This window comes from Penicillium soppii (assembly GCF_028829465.1).
Source record: "Penicillium soppii strain IBT 18220 chromosome Unknown utg000004l, whole genome shotgun sequence".
Taxonomy (NCBI): Eukaryota; Fungi; Ascomycota; class Eurotiomycetes; order Eurotiales; family Aspergillaceae; genus Penicillium; species Penicillium soppii.
The window spans coordinates 1,940,363-1,968,355 of NW_026643234.1; the positions used below are offsets into that span (position 1 = coordinate 1,940,363).

The 27,993-nt window shown below is 46.7% G+C and overlaps 12 protein-coding genes across 12 annotated transcripts; 3 read left to right on the forward strand and 9 right to left on the reverse strand.

Moving 5' to 3' along the window:
- Nucleotides 1-131: 131 nt before the first annotated feature.
- N7529_004148 (cytochrome P450) lies at nt 132-1,723 on the forward strand (the record flags this gene model as incomplete). Its single annotated transcript, XM_057239675.1, has 2 exons — nt 132-406; nt 457-1,723. 2 exons carry the CDS (start codon nt 132-134, stop codon nt 1,721-1,723), a joined length of 1,542 nt encoding a protein of 513 aa, XP_057098970.1.
- A 673-nt stretch (nt 1,724-2,396) lies between these two features.
- On the reverse strand, nt 2,397-4,014 carry N7529_004149 (uncharacterized protein; the record flags this gene model as incomplete). Its single annotated transcript, XM_057239676.1, has 2 exons — nt 2,397-3,067; nt 3,132-4,014. The coding sequence occupies 2 exons, from the start codon at nt 4,012-4,014 to the stop codon at nt 2,397-2,399; spliced, it is 1,554 nt and encodes a 517-aa protein (XP_057098971.1).
- A 1,268-nt stretch (nt 4,015-5,282) lies between these two features.
- N7529_004150 (uncharacterized protein) lies at nt 5,283-6,618 on the reverse strand (the record flags this gene model as incomplete). The annotated part of the gene is made up of 4 exons (XM_057239677.1): nt 5,283-6,042; nt 6,109-6,179; nt 6,234-6,377; nt 6,442-6,618. 4 exons carry the CDS (start codon nt 6,616-6,618, stop codon nt 5,283-5,285), a joined length of 1,152 nt encoding a protein of 383 aa, XP_057098972.1.
- Nucleotides 6,619-7,127: 509 nt separating this feature from the next.
- N7529_004151 (uncharacterized protein) lies at nt 7,128-8,977 on the reverse strand (the record flags this gene model as incomplete). Its single annotated transcript, XM_057239678.1, has 5 exons — nt 7,128-7,355; nt 7,409-7,532; nt 7,581-7,827; nt 7,881-8,491; nt 8,559-8,977. The coding sequence occupies 5 exons, from the start codon at nt 8,975-8,977 to the stop codon at nt 7,128-7,130; spliced, it is 1,629 nt and encodes a 542-aa protein (XP_057098973.1).
- Nucleotides 8,978-11,165: 2,188 nt separating this feature from the next.
- Nucleotides 11,166-12,071, reverse strand: N7529_004152 (alpha/beta hydrolase; the record flags this gene model as incomplete). The annotated part of the gene is made up of 1 exon (XM_057239679.1): nt 11,166-12,071. The coding sequence occupies one exon, from the start codon at nt 12,069-12,071 to the stop codon at nt 11,166-11,168; it is 906 nt and encodes a 301-aa protein (XP_057098974.1).
- A 1,818-nt stretch (nt 12,072-13,889) lies between these two features.
- N7529_004153 (alpha/beta hydrolase family protein) lies at nt 13,890-15,107 on the reverse strand (the record flags this gene model as incomplete). The annotated part of the gene is made up of 1 exon (XM_057239680.1): nt 13,890-15,107. One exon carries the CDS (start codon nt 15,105-15,107, stop codon nt 13,890-13,892), a length of 1,218 nt encoding a protein of 405 aa, XP_057098975.1.
- A 435-nt stretch (nt 15,108-15,542) lies between these two features.
- N7529_004154 (uncharacterized protein) lies at nt 15,543-16,676 on the reverse strand (the record flags this gene model as incomplete). The annotated part of the gene is made up of 3 exons (XM_057239681.1): nt 15,543-15,633; nt 15,705-16,620; nt 16,643-16,676. The coding sequence occupies 3 exons, from the start codon at nt 16,674-16,676 to the stop codon at nt 15,543-15,545; spliced, it is 1,041 nt and encodes a 346-aa protein (XP_057098976.1).
- A 26-nt stretch (nt 16,677-16,702) lies between these two features.
- Nucleotides 16,703-17,454, reverse strand: N7529_004155 (uncharacterized protein; the record flags this gene model as incomplete). Its single annotated transcript, XM_057239682.1, has 3 exons — nt 16,703-17,193; nt 17,262-17,391; nt 17,425-17,454. 3 exons carry the CDS (start codon nt 17,452-17,454, stop codon nt 16,703-16,705), a joined length of 651 nt encoding a protein of 216 aa, XP_057098977.1.
- Nucleotides 17,455-18,327: 873 nt separating this feature from the next.
- N7529_004156 (uncharacterized protein) lies at nt 18,328-18,933 on the reverse strand (the record flags this gene model as incomplete). The annotated part of the gene is made up of 3 exons (XM_057239683.1): nt 18,328-18,363; nt 18,405-18,852; nt 18,920-18,933. 3 exons carry the CDS (start codon nt 18,931-18,933, stop codon nt 18,328-18,330), a joined length of 498 nt encoding a protein of 165 aa, XP_057098978.1.
- Nucleotides 18,934-21,574: 2,641 nt separating this feature from the next.
- N7529_004157 (PAS domain-containing hybrid sensor histidine kinase/response regulator) lies at nt 21,575-23,509 on the forward strand (the record flags this gene model as incomplete). Its single annotated transcript, XM_057239684.1, has 1 exon — nt 21,575-23,509. The coding sequence occupies one exon, from the start codon at nt 21,575-21,577 to the stop codon at nt 23,507-23,509; it is 1,935 nt and encodes a 644-aa protein (XP_057098979.1).
- A 247-nt stretch (nt 23,510-23,756) lies between these two features.
- Nucleotides 23,757-25,559, reverse strand: N7529_004158 (Cytochrome P450; the record flags this gene model as incomplete). The annotated part of the gene is made up of 4 exons (XM_057239685.1): nt 23,757-23,792; nt 23,861-25,109; nt 25,190-25,340; nt 25,394-25,559. The coding sequence occupies 4 exons, from the start codon at nt 25,557-25,559 to the stop codon at nt 23,757-23,759; spliced, it is 1,602 nt and encodes a 533-aa protein (XP_057098980.1).
- Nucleotides 25,560-26,018: 459 nt separating this feature from the next.
- On the forward strand, nt 26,019-27,635 carry N7529_004159 (Zn(II)2Cys6 transcription factor; the record flags this gene model as incomplete). The annotated part of the gene is made up of 4 exons (XM_057239686.1): nt 26,019-26,307; nt 26,360-26,643; nt 26,716-26,840; nt 26,885-27,635. The coding sequence occupies 4 exons, from the start codon at nt 26,019-26,021 to the stop codon at nt 27,633-27,635; spliced, it is 1,449 nt and encodes a 482-aa protein (XP_057098981.1).
- Nucleotides 27,636-27,993: the final 358 nt, after the last annotated feature.

Sequence of the window (27,993 nt, forward strand, 5' to 3'; positions counted from 1 at the left end):
TGCAAAAGTTGGATATAAATGCAGGGTATCGAATCAAAAGGAGTTCTCATTTTTATTCAATGGTCAAAATCATTTTGTCAATATCAACATCATAAATGGCTCTACTAAGCATTTTTATTTCGCCATGGACTATGGTTGTAGCCATTTCGATATGGTTCTCACTCTATTATGTATATCCCTATTGTGTAACCTACCGACACCTGAAAAAGATCCCAGGACCAATTGTTGCCAAATTCAGCAACATCTGGGTCGGATTAGGCGCTCGTCGCGGTCAGAAATTCGCCGTGGTCGACTCGGCGCACCGAAAATATGGCCAAGTCGTTCGGATAGGGTTCAATCATGTGTCTATTGCAGATGAACGGGCCCTAAAAATCGTGTATGGACACGGTAACGGCTTTCTCAAAGAGTGTGTAGAACTCTGGTCCAATATACTCGAGTCTATCAATACTGAAAAAGAGAGACCAGCCACTATTATGAAGCATTTATCGCTCGAACGCCTGGTATGTTCAGTGTACGCGACCGAGCGGAACATACACGGAAGCGAAAGATCATTTCCCATGCTTTCTCGCCTAAATCAGTTGCTGCCTTTGAGCCTTTCATGGCAGAAAATCTACAACGATGGACATCACAGCTGGATCGGATCGCGGCTTCTCAGCCCCAGCTCGACGGAAAGCAATTCGCTCGATACAATGCAATGCCTTGGTTCAGTTACCTTGCATTCGATATCATCGGGGATTTAGCGTTTGGGTATCCATTTGGCATGGTCAACAAGGGTAAGGATGAGATAGAAACACAACTTGTGCCCGGAGGACCGATCTCGTATGCCCCCGCGGTCGAAGTATTGAACCGACGAGGCGAAGTCTGCTCGACATTAGGTCTTCTGCCGGCGCTACGTCCATGGGCAAAGCGTCTTCCAGATCCATTCTTCACCAAGGGGATTGCAGCCGTGGAGAACCTGACAGGGATTGCTGTTGCAGCTGTCGCGTCAAGACTTGATGTTACAGAGAAAGGGATGGTTGAGTTGCGGAACGACATCTTAGCGCGCTTGCTACAAGCAAAGGATGCTAGTGGTCGGCCAATGGAGCGAGACGAGCTCATAGCAGAGGCGCTGACTCAACTGATTGCTGGGTCTGACACAATATCCAACACAGCATGTGGTATCTTTTACTGGATTTTGCATGGAGAACGCAGCGCCCCGGGAACAATAATTCCTCGACTCCAAGACGAACTAGATCAAGCAATTGGTTCAGGAGCTGAAGCCGCGTCTTACTCTGAAGTCAAAGATCTCCCATTCCTGCGAAGGTGCATCGATGAAGCGATGAGGCTGCATTCTACTTCGGCTATCGGTCTACCCCGTCTGGTAGCTGACAACGGAGGCGTCGAGTTTGATAGCTTTTATTTTCCACCCGGAACGGTACTCTCGGTTCCTTCGTATACAATACATCACATGCGAGAAATCTGGGGAGACGATGTTGAGGAATTCAAGCCCGATCGCTGGTTGAACCTGTCTGCCCGTCAGAAGACCGCCTTCAATCCATTTTCGTACGGACCCCGAGCCTGTGTTGGACAGAATGTGGCTATTATGGAGCTGCAGTTAATTATTGGAACTTTGTTTCACCGGTATGAGTTTGTGCTATATCAGTCTATCATGAAATCCCATGAAGGATTCTCTAAGAAGCCTGAGGAGTGTCATGCAGGAATCAGACTGAGAAACCAAGATTGATGATTCTTTTTGTTAAGTATGTGCTTTTTAAAGAAGTTAGTGTGGTTAACGAACAAACAACAAATCTGCGTTCCTTGATTTAGATCTCTTCTAATGAACGAAAATCCTGGTCGGTGAACCGCTCGTGACAATCCCATGGGCGCGTTCGCATGATGTGCAGACTGCGATAGGATTAAGCCTGCGTTACCCCCAGGTTCTGTAGGCACAGGCTCTTTCTCCGCATGATCTGTTATGTGTTGCTTCATGATGTTTCAAGACCACCTTCCGACAGGCTCAGGTCACCGCCACACTGGACATGTGAAATAGCGTATGGACCACCAAAGGGCATTATGGACATCAACCGGATCGGTGAAAATATAGGTTGCCCATTCCTTTTGGAGGCGATCGCACGAGCTTGGCCTCAACTGCACTGTTTTAGTCATATCCACGAGGCCTAGGTTGTAAAGCTTGTTACTCGGCGCTCACAAGTCAGCGACAAACCTTCTCATTTGACAAACACGATAACGAATAGTCCATTCTAATGAGATTTAACCCAATTTGCACCTTACGTCATGGCAGTTTGGCAAAAATACTACGTGGAAGAATAGCTGCTCAAGTTCATAAACATTCCTTTTCTCATGACATATTGTAACTCTATATTATGAATGTGTTATTTAAAACAAGTTGATACTGGTCATGGGGAATGAACCTCACGAAGTTCAAGTTCGGGGCGCTTGAAATTTAGGCCACCATCCTTCTCGGATGAAATATCCAAAGGCTTTCCATGAGGAAGAAGCCGTGCAACTTTGACCACATCAAGAACTCCTCCAGAAAGAGCAAATATTTTGTCCATTTCTTCGAGACTCCGACCAGAGGTCTCGGGAAGCAAGTAGTAAATGAGAGGCACCATTGCAGCGTTGCAGCCTGCAAATATCACGAAGTATGTCTGTCCCATAGCGTTGAATGCGATGGGAGTGACTGTTGTGACCAAGATGCTGACAGCCCAGGAACTGCTGATGCTGAAGCTGTTGATAGTCGTTCGTAGGTGCAGGGGCGAAATCTCCGTAGCGTAGAGGTATGGGATCGCACCAAAGCCGATGATATAGCTAAAGTGGAACAAGAAGATGAAAAACACAGCACCACGCATGGCCATTGGGTTGTCCGATTGAGTTCCCAGCGCAGCAACTAATGCGAGGCAGACTGCGTTGCCAATCGCACTGCCTAGAAGCAATACTCGCCTGCCGAGGCCTTCTATTTTGAGAACGCAGAAGACACCACCAATAGGACCGACCAGTTGGTAGACGGCTGCGAGGACTGTAGAGGTTGAGTTCCCGAGATGAAGGTTCTTCTCAAAGATCGCGGTTGCTAAATGCGAAAAAAACGGTCAGACTAAGATGCAAACAACAGGAAGCTGAATAGAGGTACATACTGTAGAAGGTGATGACTGTGGATCCAGTGAGCTGTAAAAATAGCATAGCTGCAACAGCTAGCATGGCTCGGTGAAAGGTCTTCTGAGGACCCATGTGGAAAATTTGCCCGAGAGACTTTTTTCCAGCCAGATCCAATGACGTTTGAACGTCTCTGACTTGCGACTGGACGGACTCATCGTCGACAGAGGTGTCCTCAAGAGCAGCTAGAACTTCGCTAGCCTCGGCAATCCGCCCTTGTCTGATCAGCCAGCGGGGAGATTCCGGTAGGAAGATTATGAACACCAGAACAGCGAGGGAGAGTAGCACAACAAAGGCAAATGGAAATCTCCAGGAAACACTGCCTCGCGTGAAGGACATTCCATAGTCGAGGAAAAGCGATAGCGCACAGCCGAGGCCGCTGAAGATTCCCTTCATGCCAACATGGGCTCCACGCTTGTTAGCGGGCGAAATCTCAGACTGCCAAAGGGGAATGGTGGCTAGAAGCACGCCAGTGCCAAAGCCCAGAACTATCCGAGAGGCGATCAACATGCTGAGGAAGCATGCGCTTGCCATCAACACAGAACCTATGGCTTGGATAACCGATCCCGCCATGATAGTACGTCGGCGACCAAATCTGTCGCCTAGCCAGATGCAAGAGAGTGTCCCAAAGAACACACCAATTGGATATGCTGCCACAACAATGCCTTGAATAGTGGACGCATATGACCTATTGGCGGAGGTATCGAGGTCGATTTCGGGGAATTGCTCTTCAAAGTTTTTGAGGTCCAACACACCTCCCAGTGATGATGCGTTGTAGCCGGTTGTGAGGATACCAGGCATGAGGACACCCAGAATGGCTGCTATATTGAGGCTGTTGCCTCGAAGACCAAAAAAGCGAGTCATGTATAGGCCTGGGTGAAGATCTACCAAAGTAGATCTGTGTGTGGGGATATAATAATAAAAGATCGGCGTGATCGACGACGATCCGCACAATGAAGAGAAGCTGGCTGTGGGAATTAAGCTACTAACGCCATGTTAATGAAATGAGATCCCCGACCTTTAAAGGAATTGAGAATAGCTGAGGCTTGGCCAGCTCGACTGATTCCCATGAGGCTTTGGGCTTTGCATTCTTTCTCACAACATGGTCTCCTCGCTATGGGCGCATGATAGGAAGCTGGAGCCACATGTTCAATAATAGCACATGCAAGGCCCCTGGAATCATTCTTGTAGACTTGATCTAGAGCCGCTGGTTTCCTGTCACAAACATATCTGAGGGAAGGAGGGACCCCACATAGGAGGAGCCCCTGTGGTGGGACCCAGGAATGCATGGAGAAGCAAAAGCGCTCAATCGACAAAAGAGGCGCTAAGGCCTAGGCCGAGTGTTGCAGAAAAGAAACCCGAAAGTGCGGAGTTGACCGGCATTCAAGAGCCGACGCAAGGGGGAACTAGGGCTCAAAAACAAACTCCCACCAGAAGCTCGGAGGTCTAGACACCTGTCGTGGCCGTATTCACCTAGTGAATTGTTTGTTTGCTTGCTCAAAGTAGGGACTGGAAGCGTATTCAGGACCTCGAGGTAATCCTGATACTAGGAACATCGATATCCATAGCAGTACATATTAGTGAGTAAATCAACAACCTATTCAGCATGGAATGTAGATAGAAAGATACAACAAATGTAACATCAGCTTGAGAGCTCAATCGGCAAAACCTACCCGGGCCGACCCTAATTAATCAAATGAGCTGAGCCCTACCTGGAATAATAGAGCTTTAGCCACTGAATTTATCCCCGATTGTGTGCTGATTGGCTGCAGATGGATGTCAAGGGGCTGGGAATTTAAGTTGGAATGAGACTGTACAATAAGGTGGCAGTGTTCCTGTGTTGTCCCATGTTGCCACTTGTTTGGCACATAACTGAAATATTTTGACCGAGATGAACTCCTGTGTAGAGCAAGGGGACTGGTGATAACGTGGGAAGATAAGGGTTGACAAGTGGCAAAGGTTGGGCCGGCCTGGTTGCTGAGCATTTCATTTTGAAAAGATCCGAAAAGACTTGCCCAGGTGACTCTGAAAGTTGCTGCTTGGATTCTTCTATAATATAACTTGAACGGAAATTGATAACGGTACAGACAGGCTATGTGAAATTTCAACAAAGCTCTTGAACATGGTCAGGGTTAGTTAACAAGATACCCTCCAGGATAGATGAACTCCTTGTGCCTAATTTCTTTGCTGGACCACGGCACATCTTCATCCTTCCATTGGGAATAAACAGTATCCTCGCCAGCAATCAGTTGTTGTATATTGCGCCTGGTGCTGTACACCATGTTCCAGGCTTGTTCTTCGTGGAATTCAGCAATGTTGTTCTTCTCAATATCTGAGTCCCGGGAAGCTGAACCGGCTCGTCTATGCGTACCAATCAAATTGGGAAAAGGAGCCCAGCATTCGATTTGTCGGCGGCCGTACGATCCAGCACACAAATCACCCAAAGCATTATCTACTGGCTTGTCCAAGCGATCGACCGAAAGAGCCGAAAGGATATTTCTCGCGCCTCGGTTTGTCACTGCATAGCCAAACATGCAGCAGCCCATCTCAGCTCGATAAATGAAGCGTGTGGAGTCTTCGGCAAGCTCGGGGTATTTCTCTCTCCACTCATCAGTGGGTCCGCCCCAAGTGGAGCGGTGGTGGACCCTGGGAACCGTGGGGTCCATAGGGATAGCATAGAAACTGGTTTCGTTCGCGTTCGGGCCAGAAGCACATCCGCCAATCCAAAGTAGATCCCAATCAGTTCCATACGGGGCCTCTTTCGAGACATGGTCGTTTCCTTTGAGTGTGTGCAGCCCCCGGGCGAACTCGCGCAACTGGGATTTGAGGCTTACGTCCCAGTCTGCATCGTCTTCCAACACCAGAGCAGTGGAATAGTCATTTGTTATCACGCTAAAGGTTTATCAAAGAAGTCAGCATGACATGTATCCAGTGGGCAAAACAATAGGGCGGTCGTACTTGAGCAATGCGTTCATATGAGCACGCCAACACGCAATAACGGTTGGCTTCATGAGTGAAGTGTCCGCTCCCTATGATCGTCAGACGTTGTTCTTGGTCGATTATATATATATGGAGGAGCGCACATCGGGCATGGCCTTGGGGTGCAGATCATCTGGACGAACTCCATCGAGCCATTCAACTTTGAATCCCGATACCGTGGCAGCCAGTGTCAAAAAATCGCGTTTGTCGGTCCGTTCCTTCATACTGATTGCATATATATGCTCAAACTGAATTTCAAACACGAAAGTTAGCAACCAAACTGACAGATGAGAATTTAAGTTGAAGGCTAACCCCAAGAGTGCGGTTCTGGATGTGCTCGAAGGTACTGTCGTGTATGAAGTTCCGAGGAGAGTGAGACAGGGAGTTTGGCCACGCCTCATCTCCTATGAATCTGACGAGCAAGGTAAAGAAAGCATAAGCAGCGAAAGCTGCTATGGCCATCTGAAGGATCTTGCCTCTGGCTATCATGGTGGGCAGGCAGCGTGGACAATGTAGATTGATGAGCATCGAGTCATCCACATCACCTCTGAAGGGTTGAATTGGAGATTTAGAAGCTGTGCCATCTTGAAAGTCCCTATAGTCATGATTGTTCCTTTCGACATTCCTCACAGTGCCGGAAGCAGCTTGTCTGAATGCATCGCGCTGTCCAAGTGAGTTGCGCCCGCGACCGGGGCTGCTGACTAAGTGACTAAAAATAAATACACGTGACTGTTGATCGACAGAGGTGTTCGTCGCCTTGATTTTAAGGCGTCAAACCCAATCCATTCATCGGGTTCTTTTGGGACTTCAAACTCGAATTATGGTGCGAAAAATATTTTCTTAAACGCTATATATATCTAATCTGTATGTATATAGGTATCCAGCCCATTTCCCCGCAACACACGCTAAAACTCAAAGTTGAAAAACCGTTTTCCAGAACAAAGAACATCTATTGTCTATTTGCGAGAAAACAAAAGAATCCAGAGATAGCGCGGAATTTAGATAGCAACTGGGCCAGCCCCGAGTCTATCTTTAGGACCGATACCCTTCTCCCGAACTGCGATGAGACCAATAATTAGGCCAAGCCCGGCAAGTCCAACAGAGCACCAGAGGCCGGTCGCATACTGTTCTGCGAGACCATGTCCTTTTTGGATGTCAACAGCATCGGTGACAGCGGCCGAGATAGCCAATGCGACGCCAGAGCCAATTTGGAATGCAGTGTTGAGCTGAGGAACATATTAGTACATGGAAATTATGGCAGGAGTAAAGAAGAACTAACCATTCCTCCAGCCAAACTCTTAACCTCGACTGGCACACTTGTCAGAACCACGGTGCTGGTCGTGACAAAGATGAATGACACGGATGAGATGCTGATCAGAGAGGTGGGAAGGACATTGAGCCAGCTTTGACGATTAGTATCAATATTTCTCAAATGGGGTAGGTATACATACAAACTGTGTTCAGGGCTCAAGGTCAAGCAACTCGAAATGGGAGCAACAACTGCTAGAACCAGTCCAGCGATAAGGAGGTGCTTTCCGTTCATATATTCGAGAAGCTTTCCGGTTCCAAGGGAGACGATGAACCCAATGGCACCCATGGGCAAGAAGCGGAGCGCGGTATCTCCTGCGTTGAGCTGATCTACTTCCTGTGCAATCAGCACGATGTAGTATATGACGTTCTGATATGTTCCATATCCAGCTATTTATCGTTAGCGACTTGCCAGAAACGCATTCACTCTGGAAATGACTTACTGAAACCAATAACCCAGAGACCGGCAAAGTTACGAATCTTCCACAATGACAGTGGCATGATTGGGTTGCTGATGTACTTCTCAAGGATAGTGAATCCAACGAGAAGACCAACGGCCAGGATTAATAGAACAATGATGAAAGGCTGGTCCCAACCGTAAGTTCCTCCACTGGAGAGTACGAATTGGAGCAGAATCAAACCAGCTGTAGACATCACTGCTCCAATGTAGTCCATTCGCTCGTGCTTCTTCTTTGACGGCACATCGGCAGGAAGGACAATGTAGCCCAAGATCCCTAATGAGCCAGTGATGATGACGATCAGGTAGAAGATGTATCTCCAGCCCAACGAGGAGGTTAGGAAACCACCAAAGATGAGACCTGTACAGAATCCAAGGGTACCGGAGGCTCCATAGATTGACAGAGCACGGGTGCGGTCAACACCACTGAAATAAGAGCTGATAATTCCAATAGCGGATGGTACAGTCAGTGCAGCTCCGATTCCCTGAATGCCACGGAATACCGTAAGCTGAATAAACGATTGGCCAAATCCAATAGCCAGAGTCCAGACAGAAAGCCACGCAAGACCTAGACAGAGGATCTTCTTTCGTCCATAACTGCAAAAGTTAGTTTGGAATTTCCCCCAAAGCCAAATTAGGATGGCAACAAGGACGAAAGTCATACCGATCAGATAAAGCACCAGCTAGTAAAAGAAAACCACCGAATGACAAGGTGTATGCCGAGATCATCCATTGCAAGTCAGTGCTCGAGACATCGAAATCTTTTTGAATGGACGACAAAGCAATATTGGCACTGGTCATAAAAACGTTGTCAAGGAACTGAGAGCCAGAAGTGACGAGCAAGATCAAACTTCCTCTCCAAGAGCCCAGGCGACCAAATTGGTGTGGGATCTTTTCGAAAATGAACGGCTCTTCACTGCCAGCGGGAGAGGGTAGCATATGTGCAGGCGTCACTGCGCCCGAAGACTCCGGACTCGAGATGATAGTAGGCTCAATGGTTTTGGGGGCGTCCATGGTGGGCGTATCAGCACCGCCATGTGCCTGGAAGCCACGCGGTCGACTGAAATAGTCGACGATGCCCATTGTAATTGCGAAAATAGAATGAAGATGAAAACGGATAGCCAGGGTAACACATGGCGGTTTCTGCTTTATAGTATACTGATATAAGATTTACTCCTGTCGAAAAAATCAAAATCTTCAATTGCTCCAGTTTAAAAAGTGGAGTGATACCTTTCGGATTACCTTTTCAAGCAAGATCTTAAACTGGAGCATGTTCTCTCGGATTACTACTTTGGGTATTAAACGACCCACGAGGAGTGGAGTGGTGAATCCACTGGCCATCTGTCGTTGCACATGCAAGATAAAGGCATCGCATTATCAGTCTGAACACTATGCGGTCTTTGATAACGCAATTCATGTGGTGTGACTCATTTATTTGCTCTCTCAATTGCTCAATATTTTGACGGATTAAACAAGGGAAGACTAAAAAATTGCTATCTTGGATTGTCTTTCAGGCTAGAAAACCTCAACGGCACCCGAGTATCGGCCCGAGCGTGCTAACGCCCAATATTGCGGGATCCCGGCGGTAGGGCTAATTTAGCCGCACATCGGAAAAAATTACTAGTTACTATATTGCAAACATGGCATACCTATTTCTGAAAGTTTCTCTCTTACTTTTAGAAAAGCATATAGAATTTATGCAAATAGGCGTAAATACTTTCACGGAATTTATTCAATTTGATTTTATAGCTCTATATCCTCTTTCAATCTTATACTTCTAGCTGCACCACTTTTCTTGGCATTGTAGATGCAACACATTTTGCCACACTAATTTTTACGATAAATTTTCCGACACAGACCTCTGTCAGCCCTAGGTCCGACTTAAGATAGTTTTCCTAAGAACTACAATACCTCGCTTATACAAAACAAGGTAAGTGGCCTGCTATAACTAATCAAAAAAATCAACGGAGTAAAGAACTATCTTACTATAATATTGTAAGGAAGCTAAGGCTCTGGACTTAATTTTCTACAAGAAAGCTCTTCCGGAGAGCCCACTACGCAAAAGACCACTTACGATAGCCAATCAAGTTTTTCAGATGGCACTTGCTATCGACTCGCTACTGAAGTAGCATCATGGAGCTTTGGTAACAGGCCAAGTGCTTGGTCAGCAGATATGCGGTTCGAGGGTAGATATCTCATTAATTTTTGAATTACCAGAAGAAAAGAGTTGAATGCTGGGTCATTCCTTTTGTGCATAAATTTCCGTTCAATCTTCGACATTTCGGAATCTTAGGGCGGGGTTAGCTAATTATTGTCAAAATATCTCAGCCCCGCGCCGCTTACCTTCTTCCACTATCACATTATGATCTTCTTCCATTTACATTGATTCCCATTTAGCCTGCCACTCGGTTGGTAGGCTCTCCACGAAGCCTATCATTTGGGCAACTAGCCAAGAATTTCTATCGAAGTACGAGAATGGATGTCGTAAATATGAAAGAATAAATCTGGATCACATATTCATAAGCACTTTTGTGGACAAAGAAAATTGTTTATATTCACGTACCATACAACCTGCACGCCATCAATCGCCGCGGTAATCAAAGGAACTGAGAAAAATCATCTCTGGTACCTGTAGAGAACTCGGCTGAGCGAGGCTCTTCTCTCGGGATAAAACTTTCGCCGAGATCAAGAAGCTGAACCTCTTGACCTACTCAGGATGATGACCATGCTCCTGAGTCATATGATCGTTGTTGATGTGAAACTGAAAACCTCGAACGGTTCAAGTGACCGTAGAAGAATCTGACGTGACTTAGAGGGAATTCAACCCAATTTATCAGACTTCCCAAAGACCAGATCAAACCCCCTATATAATCAAATAATTGAAAGATGCGCACTTAATGAATCGCTCTTTCCCTTACGAGGTCTTTGTGTCGAGCATAGATCCCTATGCGTGGGAAAACGCCTTGAGGAGTTGGATTCAGTTCATACTGCTAGTTAGGTGGTTTTACGTATCCCATTTGAGGGTCAGGGGGACTGATAATAGAATTGGGTCATTAAATCAAGATAACAAATTCGAATGTGACAGATGGAAAGAGAGAACTACCCGAGCGTAGATACTTCTCGTATAGACCGTGATGGAAATGCCAAGCCTTATCAGTCCTATCTGGCAATTTTAGCGACCAAACTCTCGTACTTCCGCTCTCTTCTTCCGCTCTCTTCTTCCGCCTGTCTAATTTGAAATGCCGCCAATCAAAAGCCGCCAAACCGTCCCTTAAAGTGTCTTAGAGAACCAATCTCTGGCGTGCACAGCTGCAATGTTGGTATCCGCACGATCTGAGTACAAACTCATGTGACTTATGCCGGGCAAAATCTCAACACGTTTTCCGGAAGATGGGATGTTGTTGAAGGCTTCCACTTCTAAGTCCCAAGCCGTGATGGTATCTCGCTCAGCAACAATCATCAGAACGCTAGTGCTGATCACACGTGGGACGAAAGGCGCAACTGAATAGTTCAGCAACAGTTCTGCTGATTCCATGGTGCTCCAATGCTCATGCAAGGGGGCCTCGGTCTGTTTGACTTGTAAGAAGACCTCGTTGACCTGAGGGAAGGGCCAGACAGATAGCTCCTCATACGGCCGACTGGAGGCCATAGCAATTTTATTTTCTTCGCCACCAGCGGCGCGGACTCTCCGGTCCTGGAGAATGGCCGCTTCGAGATCAGCGAACCGACGTTCACCATGTACGCGGCGCAAATTGTTGTAACCATCTACAACCGGCACGATACTGACAATAGACTTGATACGTGGGTCGATAGCAGCCAAAATCAGAACATGACCGCCGCTGTATGAGATTCCCAAACAGCCTAGTCGCGAAGGATCGACGTCGTCTCGACTTTCCGCGTAAGTCAGCGCGTTGCGATAATCTGAGATCTGCTGCCAAGGGTCCAGATGTTGACGGCGGGCGCCTGAGCTTTCCCCAAACCCAACATAATCGAAGGCAAGAACTTGCACCGCTCCGTCATTCACAATGCGCGCGATGTGCGGGAGGACAATTTCTTTTGTATAGCACCATCCTCCGGCGCAAATTACCGTGGGAAGCTTTCCCTGGGCGCCGTCTGGACGGAAGAGGATACCGGCGATGGTTTCCCCATCGCTTGAAAATTTAACATTCAGTTGCATGATGGATGAGAAACGTTGAGTGAGGAAATATCAGCTGATTTGATCTTTGAAGTACAGTAGGGCAAGCGATCGCTGATGGAAATTAAGAACACTTTGGGTCTCCTTTAATACTTCTTCAGTCGGCATGGCAGCCTCTTCTCAATGCCACATAATTGACGACCGAATCAAGGACTATCAACGTCTTGGGTCTTTCTGTTGCGTCGCTGTTCCGTCAAGGTTTCGAAAACAACAGCGTAATCGCAACCTCACGATACTTCGCACACAGACATTTCTCCAGAATGCGCAGGGATTCGGTCCGACTCGGTCCGACCCGGAGTAGATGATGTGAACGTTCAGAATATTAGCCTTCCTTGGCAATCTGTCCCCTATGTAGTAGTTCCCAGCAATAATATCAAACGAAGCAAACCTAAGAAATACCCGCATTTGAACATATGATTCGGCCCGATAATGTTCAGCCCACGAAAATTGAAGTGCTTTTAACTCAAGTCAACAATGTCATGGCTGCTTAGTGTTCGTATGTCCCCCTGAATATTCCGAGGTTTTCCCCGCACTTCTTTACAGCTTCCATCTGACCGTCAGCGAACACACCACTGGGTTGTATGGTCACTGGAAGCGATAGTCTATCTCAGAAACTCCGCTCTCAATGACTTCTTGACTCTTCCCCAAACAATACTAGCGGCTTTGGGAACTATGAAACCAGGGGGGCTTTTTCCCATGGTCCGTTATTCTAGCAGACAAATTAATTGAATGCATTGTGTTGTGAACCATGATTTTCAGTAAACACTCGGCAGGCCAGCAAGATGAGGTGACCGTTACAATGAAAGCAAGTACTTATAACTTGACCGTCGTTTTATTTGCCTCACTTGGATAATTCACCTATGGCCATAGCTCATCTATAATTGCATCTGTCTTCGGTCTTCCATCGTTTTTGAATACTTTAATCTTTCCTTGACTGGGCCAAAGGCGACAGAAGCAAACGATATTATCGGTAGTACTGTATTTCCTTATCAAATATTGCTCATAAAAGACAACTCATCGAAGCTAACAAGAAAATAGCGGCGAATGGTCTTTTGTATGGGGGTGGCATTATCGGCTCTCTCACTGTGAACTTTTTTTCTCAACAAATTCGGCCGATTCGAATATATTCAGCTTATATGCGTCATCTGCATCATTTCTGCTATCATCTAAGGTGCCGCAGTTCAGATTTTGATGATCCTGGTGGGTCGATTCCTTAGTGGAGTAAGAGCTGGCATGATGCAGGTGACAAATACTTGCATATATGGTAATGAAACTCATTGAACTCTGTCGAGAGATGTTGAATCAGTGTTCCAGTCTCTGACCATTTAGTGTAGTCAGAGCTCTCTCCTGCAAAACAGCGCGGCCGAATGACCGGTACAAAGATACTCGAGTGACTATTCGTGATATGAATGTCTACTTACAAATGAAATAGGATCACATGGGGTTTCAACTGTAAATTTGATGTCAGAAGGGCAATATGAAAATGTGATAAGATGTAATATAAAGAATGGAAATTCATCTCTTGTTTCAAGCTGCGAGACGTTGTTATGTATGATTATTTAAGCCATTGGCTTCTGCGCTGTCAGCGTTTGCCTTTTCAGCGCCTGGATGTTAGATGATATCCTAGTCCTGCGGCAGTCACGCAATTTGCGACTATCGGTAGATTGTGACTTCTATGTCATTAACAACTATGTCTTAGGGAGGCCTCATTCTGGGACAAAGTGAAATCTGTGCATTTTTCAAAGAGCATATACAATACAGCTAGCCCTATTTGTAGAAGATACAGCCCGCAAACTGACATCATTCCTCTTCCAACACAAGGCGCGTTTCCAGGTAATCGAAGATGACTTGATGCAACCGAGAAAAAGCACCTTGATGACAATGTGTGTCGCCGCCTTCGTCTGCTCGCAGGCTGACGAATTCGTGCTCACATTGCAAATTTTTGCAAAGAACCTCTGGCTGGCCTTTCAGGAAATGGTCACTCTCCGCATCAAGTACCAAACAGGGCGTCACAATATTCTGACTCAACCCCTCCAAGGTGTACTTATTAACAGCGCGCATAAATTCCGAGACGGAGCGCACCCCAAAAGTCCATTTTCCATTCCGCAGACCCCAGCGAATACCTGTCGAAAAGGATTGCACACAGCCAAAGATCCAGTTACAAGTTGAGTCATATTCGAGCTCAACCAGTTTTTGAACAAGGGCAGGTTGTTGGGCTCGGAACGCGGATCCAAAATCGTAGACTCCATCATCCAGGATAATGGCTCGGGCTCGATGTTCTTGCGTAGCTGCTCGTGCCACTAAATATCCACCCATGCTCCACCCAAAGATGGCTATAGCATTGGCGTCAATTTCTGCCCGAGTTAAAGCATAGTCGACAACAGGAGTAAGTACATGTTCCCAATCGTGTCGGAAATACAGGCGCTGCCTCCGGACAGCCGCCCCTTGTCCCGGGCCATCGAAGGCGAGGAAATTATAACCCCTTGCTAGAGCTGCCGCTCCAATTGCAAACCACCCTTCGCTCATAGTCGAGTCATAACCACCATTGAAAATGATCGTGCGACGTGGCTTTTTTGTTCTGTCAAGGCTGACAAGATATCCTGGAAGCGTTGTCCCTTCATAGGGAATGGTGATGGATTCGTAAGTGAACGAAGACACTCCCATGGCCTCTATAAACGATTTCTCCGAGCTTTTATAAAGAAACTGCGATATGTTGTCTTCTTCGACATTTTCTCGACGGAAAAACTCAGCAGTGCGGAAGTAATTCGATGCACGAAGGTATCCCTGATAGGCGCTCTCGTAGTTTTTCACGGATTTTGACTCCACTGCGTGTGAGACTGCGCGTTCCGCAGCCTTTTGCCATTCGTGCATCCAGTCATCTTCATTGCCAGGTCGAATTTTGGAGCAGATAGCTATCACTTCAGCAAGATCTGCACCACCATAATTGCTGTAACCTGCCGCGCGAAGCGCTTCATAGCTGAAGCACTCGTTCGACTTGAAAAAGTGATCGATAACCATTAGAGGCCTGCAAGATAGAATAGTTTTCGGAAAGAAGAAAATTTACAAAGGAGCAGTCCTGAACGTATGACAGTCTTGATAAAGTTCTGGATATGATCACAGGCGCAGACTGGCAGATGCCGACATCTCGATATCCGAGGCGCCCCCACCACCGAACTTGGCGGCAGTAAACTATCGGTCCGAATGAATGGCTTTCACGAATCAGCGGTCTGAATACCATATACCAGCTTTTGTCATTATTTCATGTATCAAATTTATATCGATTGCAGAAGGGTCTGTAACAATGATGACATATCAGACTTCCAATTGGCGAATATCTCTGGCTGACCCTCACGTCTGGCCGAGCCCTTTTTCCCCTAGCACTGTGCCCGGATACGAGCTATGACCAATATCTGTGAAACAGAATAAATAGATAATAATTCGGCTAGGACTAATCTATCTCGCAGGAATGATAGGCAAAGTGATGTAAATGACATAGTGGGGACCAAAGTGAATGTGATTCTGGCCTTTGAAGATATCATCCGATCTGTAGAAAGATTTAAAAAAGACAAGTATGTTGGGTTTGGAAGAAGTTTCATTGCCATTCTAGAAAAATACCTATCAAAAGGGCCATCATGGCCCCAGAATCCAGTACCTGAAGTGTCTCCTGAGCTCACTTCCAATGCCAGCCGTCCTCCTGACTCAACAACCACATTTGTCAGCCAAAGTTCCACTTCAACGGGGTAAACGTCGCTTGAAACTACAGGAAGAACATCCGTAAAATAGAAGTCGCGATACGGTAGCCAAGCACGATGATGGGGGTGCTGAGGATTGGGTTTGCGGAGAGAAACTCGAAGCCAGCCCTTGATCACAGAAACGGGCTCCCCAGCGGAATCGGTGTAGGTGTAAAAGATTTCCTCGCCGGATGGTGACAGATGATACAGCGTGAGGAATAAATTCAAATCAGATGGAGAATCTCCCCATCGACCTCTGCTAATGGAGACATTGAGGTGAGCCGTAATATGCCCGGTGACCTCGGTGTGCGAGCCAAATGACGCTGACATAAATGTCAATATATCTCCAGGTCTTCCCTTACCAAGTGCTCGGTAAGTTAATTTGGTGGGGAGTTGCTGCTGTTCCAGTCGATCGCATTGGAGTGTGCTCTTTGCTGTCAGATAAAATGGCGTGTATATTGTCCTGGCAAGTGGCCATTCATTCTCCTTTCGACGAAGGAATGTTTTCTCCGCCTGTGGATTATTATATCCAACATTTTCCTGCCGAAGAACCAGGTCAATTACCGGAACAGCCTCCTTCTCGGTCCACCCTTCTCGATCATCCCCTTTAAGCCAAGCATCGAGGAAGCTTTTTGAACCTCCACTTCTTCCGGATAGTAGAAGGGTAGATCGTGCTGTGTTGCGATAAATCGAAGATATTTGAAGTCTGATCCTGCCCAGAGATATCCGAGCACGTTGCCTCGCAGACGCAGTAAGCTCCCGCCCAGGTTGGCCACGTTCAAGACGGGGACTGTCACATCCTCGAGATTGAAAATGAGGAACGATAAACTTTTGTCATCTCGGTATCTCTGCTCATGAGCACGGCTTCGTATCGATTTGCATTCAATTCCTTGGGGCTGAGATTGCCTTCATCCGTATCGGGACCCTAGTTGCGCGCTGCTCGTCCAGGTTAGGCGCGACCTGACGAGAATACCACATGGAGTAAAACTTGTTCAAGAGAATTCCCCCGTGCCGTAAGGATTCGCTGTATAGATCCGAAGATCCCTCCCATAGCACAATGGCTCCTAGACCTTTGGGCTGCAAGCTCGCAACCTGCCATTGAACCGCAGCATAATAGCTGACACCAAGGAGGCCTACTTTCCCCGAACACCATTCTTGCTCAGCAGCCCAGTCGATGACATCGCGGAAACCCTCGATTGAAGCCGAAGATTTTACTTGCAATACACCAGGAGATTGTCCAATTCCAATTTTATCCGCTCGAATGACAATGTAGCCATTATTGATGGTCCAAGACTGTGACGTTGGAGTCTCCCATGCGGAGTGCTCCGTTTGGTGCGTAGGGTTGCACTTCAGAAAAGCTTTTTGGGTTGAGACTATTTTTTTTCAATGGAATTAATATTGTCATATATTTTTCGGGAAGCTTTTGTCACTTGAGCTTTACAGGGAACGTCTTTGCCGCACGGTCTACAAGTCATAAGTACGGGGGACTTGGTTCCCGCTGAAGCTGCCTTGGGCTTGTATACATTGCAGCGGATCACCCCTCCGTTGTCTAAGGGCACTGAGACATTGTTCTCAAAGATTTAGGAGTAGCTTTCCGAGTGGACGGTTAGAATATTGCGATGTTGGGCTGACATGTTGGATATTTATTGCTGTTTCGCTGACCGAGATGGGTTTGATTTGCAGATCAAGCCTAGCAATTCCCGGTGCCCAGGGACTTATAAGGAAGTTCCTGAGTAGCAAACAATATTTCGGTGTAGAATCGAGAGATTGAGGCGAACAATGCATCAGACGCAGTACACCTCGGCTATGCGAGTTATCGGCTCGATTCGGTTCGAACCAGAGATAAAATGCCTGTTCTAATTATTTCAATTGAAAAACAGCATGGCGAATGGAAGATGGCCCAGTAGTCTGCTCATGGTAGCTTGGACAGTGGTAAACTAACTAAAAGCCCTCCAACCCTGTTGAAAGAGAATGGACGGTTCAAGTCCACAAAACTGCTCAACTCCAGCTTCTGCGAAAGACAAACCATACCATTCACATTCGGGCAACAGATTGAATTGGCTCATCGACGAGTCGTTTGGTACCATGTCAACTAGATCATCTAATTCAGAACTACCATAATCCCGACTCGTAGGTGAGGCTTGTGTTACTTCAATATATTCTCTCGCATTCCCACCCGTGGCAATGGGTTGTGGATGCCCACTTTCGAAGTCCATGGGCTGAGACGGGCGGTGGTCATTAGAATACACCGATTGTTGATCTGAACATACTTTAGTTTTCAAAAGGACATTCATATACAGGAAGGGACTAGGGGCCTACATACTACCTCGTAATTTAACTAGTCTGGATGGCTTCCTGGGCGCTGAAAGGCCGGCCTGCAAGGCAGAATGCAAAATTTCCCACTACATTTATAGTGTTAACCACGCCACAGGAAATATCCAGAGGCATTAAGAGAAGGTAGAAAACTCACAGGACGCTGCAAAGCTCTCCAATAGACCCTCAGAGTGTCAAGCAGGTGTAATATTGCTTCTACAGCCACCAGCCTGTGGTCCTTTTTACCTGCGTTCACGGGTAATTCACTCACTGATTTGTTACGGCGAGAAACTTCTGTAGACAGGAGAACTATGCCCACTACAAAAGCACCATAGCCAACAATAGGAGGCAGTCGTGACACATCACGTTGGCCATAAAGGTAAGGTGCCAATAAGCGCTCAAACAAGTCTGCATGATGAGTGACAGTCTCTGCGGCTTTTCTTTGTGTCTCAGGATCAATTTTTGGATCAGTGGGGATGCCCGAAAATAGAGGAACAATCATGGAGTGTAGAACGATCTGACACTGATGATAAACAGCATCATGAAGAAGTGATAGAATCTGGACTTCGGGTGTTTTATCGTCTTGACGGACAGAGACCCTCACAGCAGAAGCTTCATCAAACAGCGATGCTGCCAAGCGGGATAAATGCTGCGCCGAGTTGAGGTTCCTAGAAATTGCAGATGAGGAGTGGTCCTTGCACAGGAGCTGGACTTTCGCCCTGGAAGAATTAAGGCATCAGCTAATTTCCATAGTCACGTCAGTTCATAGTGGAAAATCTCTCTTACCAAACACCAATCATTTTGATCAACAACCCCACGGTGATGGGTGGGTGAGAATCTCTTGTGGAGGATCGCACGGAAATTGAGTGCCAATCTCCATCCATCATCTGATTAAAGGATACTTCGCAGCCTGATAATGTAGAAGAAATTGAGCATGGGAGTGGGAGCATGGCTACTTCCTTCCAGGCTGACTCGATATATGGTTCCGGCTCCATGACAATGCATGTCGATGTCCAGCAAGCCCAGAAGCATCGTCGTTCGAGTTCAGATTCGACCGAACCCACATTCTCATTGGCAAGCTTCCTGTTAAATCCAAGCATTTGGCATGATCGATAGGCAATTGCTATAGATTCGTCATTTTGAGTGCCCAACAAAATCCCTGGTAGTAAGAGATCGCTTTTCACATGGACAACAGCTTACCAAGGCAAAGGTTTCCCGAATGAGGCTGACCGTTGCCAAACCAATACAGCTGAATGCACTCTAATGCTTGAACTATCATAAGAGACGGGGATTCCATAGCCAACGGCATGGCTTCTCTCAAGGCAGCTTTTGCCCACGGGAGTCCACATGAGTGATATACACTCAGGACCTTGAGCTCAGTATTTCCATCTTCGGCAGACTTTGGTTCATCATCTCTTGGATGGAGAAACCTGATAAACTTTGTCAGCTGCGTAATTGAGGAGAATTTGCCCATGGCATAAGGCGTGACATACAAAGTTGCTAAAGCAAACAATGCTCTGAGGAGAGCCCCATGTATTCTGCCTTCGAGATATTGCTGAAAGAGAACGGGTTTATGGAATAAAAGAGACGCATTGTATATGCGCGCAAAGTATATCTCCAGTAGAGAAAGACCAAGGGCAGCCGGTGGCAGCGGTGGTTGCTCTAAATCGGATGTTGACTCTGTTGCGACCGATTTCATACTGCGCAGCTGAGTTGGATAGGACTATAATACGATTGGTCAATACATGAGAACTCTCTTAACCATGGCAGCTTCTTGTCTTAGAGCCTACATCAAATAGCACAGGAGTTCCTGTGACCAGACTATTGGACGCGACGCCTATCCCAGCATGACTTGGAGAGGCTGCATTTTCTTCAAAGAAATGACTGGGACCAATTGGGGTCGAAACAAGAGTTCGAGAAACAGGATGAGAGCTTGACCTTTGTTCGCTAATGGGTGATGCCTCTTGTGATATAGGCTCATTGAAAGGAGGCTTAATGGCAGTATGCTCAGAATTAATACCGTTATGAGTGCGTTCAGCTGTCTTGTGCAGCAGTTTCTGCCTGCGCTTGCTTCGTGGGCCCCGGCGATCTGGAGGTTCGGGGTAGACACAAGTTGCGTTGAGTCGGTCGCACCGAGCGCATATAGGATGTTCACGGCCACACTTCAGCTAAAGAGGGCTTGCTTTCAGTAAACGAACCTAGTTGGTAGCTGAAGATGCGGTTACCTTCTGATCGCGACACCGCAAACACGCTGTGATCGATAAGCGCGATATAGCGCGAGTATCTCTCCCACTCTTTTCTTGGGTACTAGCGGTCTGCATTGTATCTTTCTTTGCATGGAGCATGTCGCGTGGATTCGAGGCAATCTGGAACTGAGATTTCGGGCCGAAGCGTTAGCTACTCTGATCACAGATGCTGGCAGTCTCATTGAGAAATGGCACCAGGTAAGAAGTTAAGCAAACCAGGCTTTGTCTAAATTCGGACCGAATCACATGCACTTGTTCAACTCGGGCCGATATTTGGACTAGGTGAATCTCACCCTGGTTCTCACCCTGTCTATAGCGCACTCACCCTTGTCACCTCATGCTATGCTAAGTAGGGTAGTTTTCTAACGACGGCTATTATTGAATGTGCGGGACCCCTCACCCTAGAGATCGAGCTAATTTGGAACAAGTTACTATCCTGGTGCTTCATACAGTGCACTACAAATTACAAAAAGAAAACCTCGCTGTTTAGCAAGTTTATTTACATATCATACACCTAAAGTCACCGAGACACCTATTATTTATTCTCTTTTACTTCCGCATCTCCAAGCTAACTAATTACAAATTTCGGATCTCGAATCTCGGTTGACATAAATTAAAATACATCCGGGTGACTCGGAAGGTGCATAGAATCTACAAGGGCTACGACAGTATCTACATTCCGACCGCGGGAAATGCTCGAGATGACTGTCATTTTTCGCCTCAGGCACCACAAATAAACAGTTTTGATGATGTCAATAACTTGGGCCTGAATTATATGGCATACAGGGTCTGACTATTTTTCCGTAACCAATCATATTGTGCGGAGATTGTTACCCAAGACAATTTGGAAGTAAATCGAAGAAATAGATACTTCGCTCCACAATAATGACGTACAAGACAGAAGTTACGATGAGTATATCCCTCACGAGCATTTTCATCATTTTATTTTTCACTTTCTTACAAATCGTGATCAAGCTGTTGTGTAGATTATCATCGAAATCGCTTGATTCACCTGAAATCCCGAATGAGATCAGATATACATCAAAAGCTTGCCCAAAGGATTTGACTAAATGCCACGCGAGCCAATTGCCTCGCTGGTATTCTAACTGTAAGAATACCAAACATCCTCTAACATCTAGCACAGTTCTTTCGCTGATAGTAGAAGAAGGAAGATCCGAGAAACCGGGGAAATTAGATGACTTTTGCTTTCAACCAAAATGTCTCAGCTCAACAGCTGGCCGACCTCCTCCCGAACGGCGTGGCCATTCTAAACGACCAATATGAACTGATCTCCATGAACCGCCGATTTCGAGAACTTATACCATGTCATACTTCCAAGTTTCCCGATTGCTGGTTGAACTCGGTCCACAAAGATGACTATGACCGAGTAGCCACCGGGTACCGCGAGACCGCAAGTTTCAAACAATCACTGCGAATAGAATACCAAACCCGTGACCCGGACTCGATATGGTGTGTGATGACTTTGGATAAGTTAGAGGACAAGAATGTAAACTTCTTCGGACTCAAGGATGGTGGGTTGCATATATGCACCATCTCGGATATCACCCCAGAGAAAAAGGCAGAACTTGTACAAATGCGGGCTGCCCAGGAGGCACGGGAGCGCATTAAGCACCAAGAACGATTTATTGATATGATCAGTCACGAAATTCGGAACCCTCTCTCTGCGATCTTACATTGTACCGAAGATATCCAGGAGGCAATTTGCAATAAAAAGCCTGAAGAGATCTCGATTATAGACATCAGCGAGGCAGCTGAGACAATCAGCCTTTGCATCAACCACCAAAAGAAAATCGTCAACGATGTCCTTACCTTCTCGAAACTTGACGCATCGATGCTGTCCCTATCACCACGAAAGTTCCAGCCCAAACGGCATCTTACGACGCCACTTACCATATTTCGACCTGAACTTCGAAAGTTGAAGATACAATTTGAATACAAAGTGGATGTATCCTATAGTTCATACGGGATTGATTGGGTCATGGCAGATCTAGATCGAATGAGCCAAGTCCTCATCAATATTCTCTCAAACGCTATCAAGTTTACCGCTAAATCGGAGACCGAGCGATTCATTCGAGTCTCAATGGGTGCCGCGATAGATCGGCCAACCTCTTACCCACCAAATATCGTGTTCTTCGATTCAGGAGAATCAGCGCTTGACAAAGATGCAACTAACGCTCCCGAATGGGGAGATGGCGATATTGCATACATTATGGTCGCTGTCAAGGACTCTGGGATCGGGATCACCGATCAGGCCCAACAACGACTTTTCGAGCGCTTCAACCAGGCAACCTCTAAAACAGAAAGCTTATATGGCGGCTCTGGACTTGGCCTAAATGTGTGCAGGAGCCTGTGCCATCTTCATGGAGGCGAAATTGGCGTGAGCTCCAAGGAAAGCCAGGGAAGCACTTTTGGTTTCTTCTTTAAAGTCCGCCGATCAAATGATGCGAGTCAAGAAGGGCGGGGTGACCTGCATGTTTCCGGAGTTGATCAACTTACTTATGATATTCAAGCCCTTGGAAATGAAATCCGTGGAGTCAACGACGTGACAGAGGAACCGAAGATCTCGGAAAACCCACCCGAGGGTAACTTTTCGGAAATAGAGCCAGATGCCCCAAAGGATGCAAAAACGATGCGCACTAGCAACATAGCACGTGAAGTGTCGGACGATCAAATCAAGCGTTCCAACAAAGACTTACCTCGGCACCCCAACAAGAAGCAGACTGGAAGTGGTCAGCGTGTTCTGGTGGTTGAGGACAATTCCATCAATCGACGAATAATTTCCCGCAAATTGGATGCGCTTGGATTCGATATTTCACAAGTCAGCAATGGCCAAGAAGCCGTCGATGCCAACCATGAAAGTTCATTTGACTGCATTCTCATGGACCAACAAATGCCTGTAATGGATGGAAACAGCGCAACAAGAGAAATTCGCAGCGCTGAGAAAGAGACCGGTGCCCATGTTCCCATTCTGGGAGTGACTGCAGATGTCATGGATGCTCAACAAGATGAAATGATCAGTGCTGGAATGGATGATATCATCCACAAGCCTTACGGGACCCAGCAGCTTGTTGACAAGATCATTCATATGATTCCAAAGGCCGAGTCATGATGATGTAGGCAGTTAACAATGGTCATCTTGCAACCGGGTGGGTTGCAGTTGGAGGTTTATTTGTACGATTAACTATGATAGAACATACTGACATTGCTATTGCGATATTGAAGAACATGACTGAGTCTGATGATCTGCGCTTGATTTTTCTACATGTACAAACAAAAAAACAATTTCGAACAATTTCGAGAATGGTGCCTTAGGCCAAGGATCAAACTTGCTAAAGGTTCACCAGCAACAACATACACTAAGAACGGTCCGTGAAAACTAACGGACAGCCATCCTATTTGCATTTTTAGTAAGAGCCGATACGAAACCGTTCGAAAGAGAACGGATCAACCAAAAACTAACCATCGGAAACAATGTGGCAAACACCCGAATCTCCTCCGACTGTTCTGTGGCATGATGCTTCCAATCAAGTTCCAACGCCGCCTTTCCAATCATCGCTGCCATAGACAGCGGTACGTATCTTCTTGCAAGACAGTCGTGTGGCCCTGCACCAAAGACAAGCCAGTTCTTTGTCTTAGACTCAGCATCCCCAGATATCCACCGATCAGGATCAAAGGTATCGGGGTTGGGATACACATTTGGATCGTGTAGAGCTGGGTAGCACGATGGAATAATCATCGCGCCTTTCGGTACAGTGTAGGTTGGTGTGACGGGGAAATCCCTGGTCGCAAGGTACGGCACCATGATAACCGGTGGCCGATGGCGCAGCAGCTCCTTGATAACAGCATTGGTATATGTAAGTGACTCTAACATAGGGAGGTCGAAGGTCTTATTTTTGTCACCACCGCGGGCAGCGAGGTTTTCTTCTCGCAGTTTGTCAAGGACATCGGGCCGCTGAGCGAGAATCTGGAACAGCCAGGTTGTTGCACTGCTGGACGCATCTTGGGAAGCAAACAGAAACGTGAACAACGTCTCTCCAATCTCCTCATTTGTAAACTCGCGGATCATGTTGGTTGGCTTCTCCGCGTCTGTCTCCCCTGCGGCAACTTTCTCGTGGTATCTCTTGGACTCCATCATGTGAAGCACCCAATGATCTACGATGCACGTGGGCCTTGCGCCGGTCGCCATATTCGCCTTGCATGCAGCTGCGCATTTTGCAAACTCAACATGGACAGCATCGGCAGTTCGCTTTCCAAGCCATGGTTTAGTAAAGGGGATGTACATTGACAGAGGCACATTGACCAGCTCGAGGGCAGCTGTGGCTAGGTAGAAGTCATCGGCGATCTTCTTAACCGCAGCCTGAGAAATATAATCACCGAAGAATGTTCGACAGGAGAGCGCACAATTAATCTCACGGAATATAGTCATGAACTCCTTGGGCTTTCCCTTGTTCGTCCTGCTTGCAGCGACAAACTTTTTGAAGTAGTCGGCCAAAACCCTCTCCTGAACAGGGAGATAGGTAGCCATGGCCCTGTTTGTGAATAAAGGTGTCAAGCCCCTTCGGTACTCAGCATGATCCCTACCTTGAAGGAAAACCCATGCCTTGTGACCAAGAATGTCTTTCGCAATCGGCACTATGCATGGTTCAGCGTATGAAGGTGATTTGAATACTTTGTGTGCTAGGTCTCGGTCGGAGGCGAGAACAACAAATCTGTCATACATGTGTTTTAGTAAAGAGTGTTTCAAATGCTGTTCAGCTGCTGCGAAACAATGATGATTATGAGCTCGTACTTGTGAAAGACGGAAACGCAGCTGAGGGGTCCGCTTGCCCATTGTGCAAGGTATCCTTCAAACTTCGGATCCAAGGCTTGAAGAAATGGTCCCATGAGCGGAATCTTCAGTGGAGGTCCAGCAATTGAGCCCTTCCGTTTGATGTACATGACTATAAAGCAGTGTCAGTTAGATGAAACCTGGGACCTAAAAATTATTGGCTACCTTGGTCATAAAGCACCACAGCGAACAAAAATGTGACGATATATTGCCAGGTCGACCATCCTCTCAGAGATTCAAAAATAGTGCCCTGGGACTGAGAAGGATCAGAAGCCCATGTTTGACGCAACTCATACTGAGCTATCGAGATGTTCGCTATCTCAGCAGCCATAGTGAAGAAGTTGACGGTAAGATTTGGAAATCAGCTTCTCAACCCTGAGTTGCGACGAAAAAAGTACATTTTTATTCAATATAAGTATCAAATATTTCCCCCTTGTTTTAATCATTATGCTAACAAGCAATGGCATGATATATGGCTGTACTTATACATCTTTCCTAATTAGGACTAGACTCCGATGCCAAGACCGAATCGCAAACAACGGGGACTAGCCCCCTTTTGTCTAGGGCTCGGGGCATCATCTGAAGTCCACGTATTTTCGTAGAGAATGATTTCTGATGAGCTCATTTCTGGAAGTTCACGCTCCACTCCAATTTCTTTTGACAGTCTGTGTTAACAGTGTTCCAATCATCTGTATCGCATATAATATCGAAGCAGGTGGTGTGGAGTACGTAAGCAATAGTTTGTCCTGAGGCTGACACCATCTGTCTTTTGATGCTCAAGCTCCCCGCAATGCGCCAAACTCTTCGCCGTTCGTGTGCTGCCTGTGCCAAATCCAAATCCAGTTGTGACCTTGGAACTCCACGTTGCTCTCGTTGCATCCGGCGAAAGGTCGACTGTGCCTATGCAAACGAGCCTGCGGCAGCGCCGGTAACTTCCGGTCAACCGAAGGGCGGATCCTTAGGGCCTTTTGGCGGATATGATGCCTTGAATAGCTACAGATTTGCATCTGTTGATCCTTTCGATTCCTACCCGCCGACGAGATTCCCTAGAGAGCACGTCCAACGTCTCATCCATGGCTGTACGTATATTCGGGGTTGACATAGCCAAACAAACCTAACTCGCAGGTTCAGTTCTTCACAAGATCGCTTTCCAATATTATCCGCTTGACCTAAGTGTGACTTCAAATCCTTTTCTCATATCATGGTGGCCACTTGCGTTAGGCGATCCGGCATTGTTTCACGTATCTCTACAGACAGCATGCCTTGATGAGGAGCTCCTTGCCCAAAAGGGCTTTCAATCATCCGAAATTCTCATGGCTGATTCGGTAGCTTTGCTCCGACGAAAAGTTGAAGATGTGTCGCTGGCAGTTCAGGATGGAACCATGAACTCCGTCATCACGCTAGCAACTATTGAAGTGAGTTCCATCTTGGCTTTGCCTTCCTCTTTTTATGATTTCAGCTTCAAGCTAACAATCCAAACATTTTAGTTCGGCAAGGGTAATATCAAGGTTAGCCAAATGCATGTTGACGGAGTCAAGAAGCTAGTCGACATGAGAGGTGGCATCAATTCAGTACGGCAGACCAGTCCACTTACTGCTAGAATGGTTAGCTGGTAAGTGACGCGATGTTTCAGTTGACTCTATGATACTCACAAAGTTCAAAACAAAGGGTATCAATGCTCATCATGGGCCACCCTCAGTTCGAGACCCAGGATGATTTTGGTATTGGAGATGGTATACCGCCGATTCCAGAGTGGCAGTTAGAATCGACCGCCATATGGGAAGACAACTTTGATCTCAGCAATATTGAAATCGATCATGCAGTCTTGAATGTTTTCATCCGTCTCCGCAACGTTTTCCAGCGGGCACAACAGATACCTTTCTCGACAACCCAGATCCATGACCTTACATGCTTTGTGGTGCACAGACTTCTACTCCCCGCTTCCGACGCAATCACGCCCCAAATGTCGCCCATGACAGAATGCATCCGCTGCGCAATCATACTTTATATGTTCATTGTTCAGGGACCCACATATTACTCGCATGCAGTTATACTAAACACGATCGTCATTCGACTTATTGAGCACCTCAAGTATCTTGCAACGGATACTCGTGTCCTGGATTCCCTTGATGTTTGGCTTGTAACGATTGGAATGGCTGCTTCAACGGGAGCAGCCCATCATCAGATGTTTATGCAAAGAGCACGCGTCATCGCAGCTTCACTACAACTGGAAAATTTCCAAGACGCTCTACTTCACATCAAAACTGTCCTATGGTTAGCGACATCTCAAGGCGAAGATGTGTTTCGGCCTCACTGGGATGCCGTATTCGATGTTGCGAATCAAACAGAATCGTCATACCTCACGCTCTGTACCTCACCAAACATCACCGGAACAACATTTATATGAATGCTCATACCCCACTCTCGCCTATCAGTTCATACATGAAGACCGGTATTGGTTTGCGAAAACGATCGGCCACTATGGGATATCAATTTTGACAGCATTCCAAATGGGCTGCACTCTCGACTGTTAATGACGCCTGACAACATCGACCGAGGAAACTTCCCTCTAATTTCTCTATGCCAGAGGAATGAAGAATTCACCATGTTTCTACTGGTGATGGGTCGAGGTGCTCACGATCTGATTGGTCAGAACTTCTTCCATATCAGTCACATGTGGCTGGGTATGGTGAATGCCTATATCCAAACCACACAACCTTTTAACGGGGTTTTAGAAACTGGCTTGAGATGTGAGCTAGTCCATC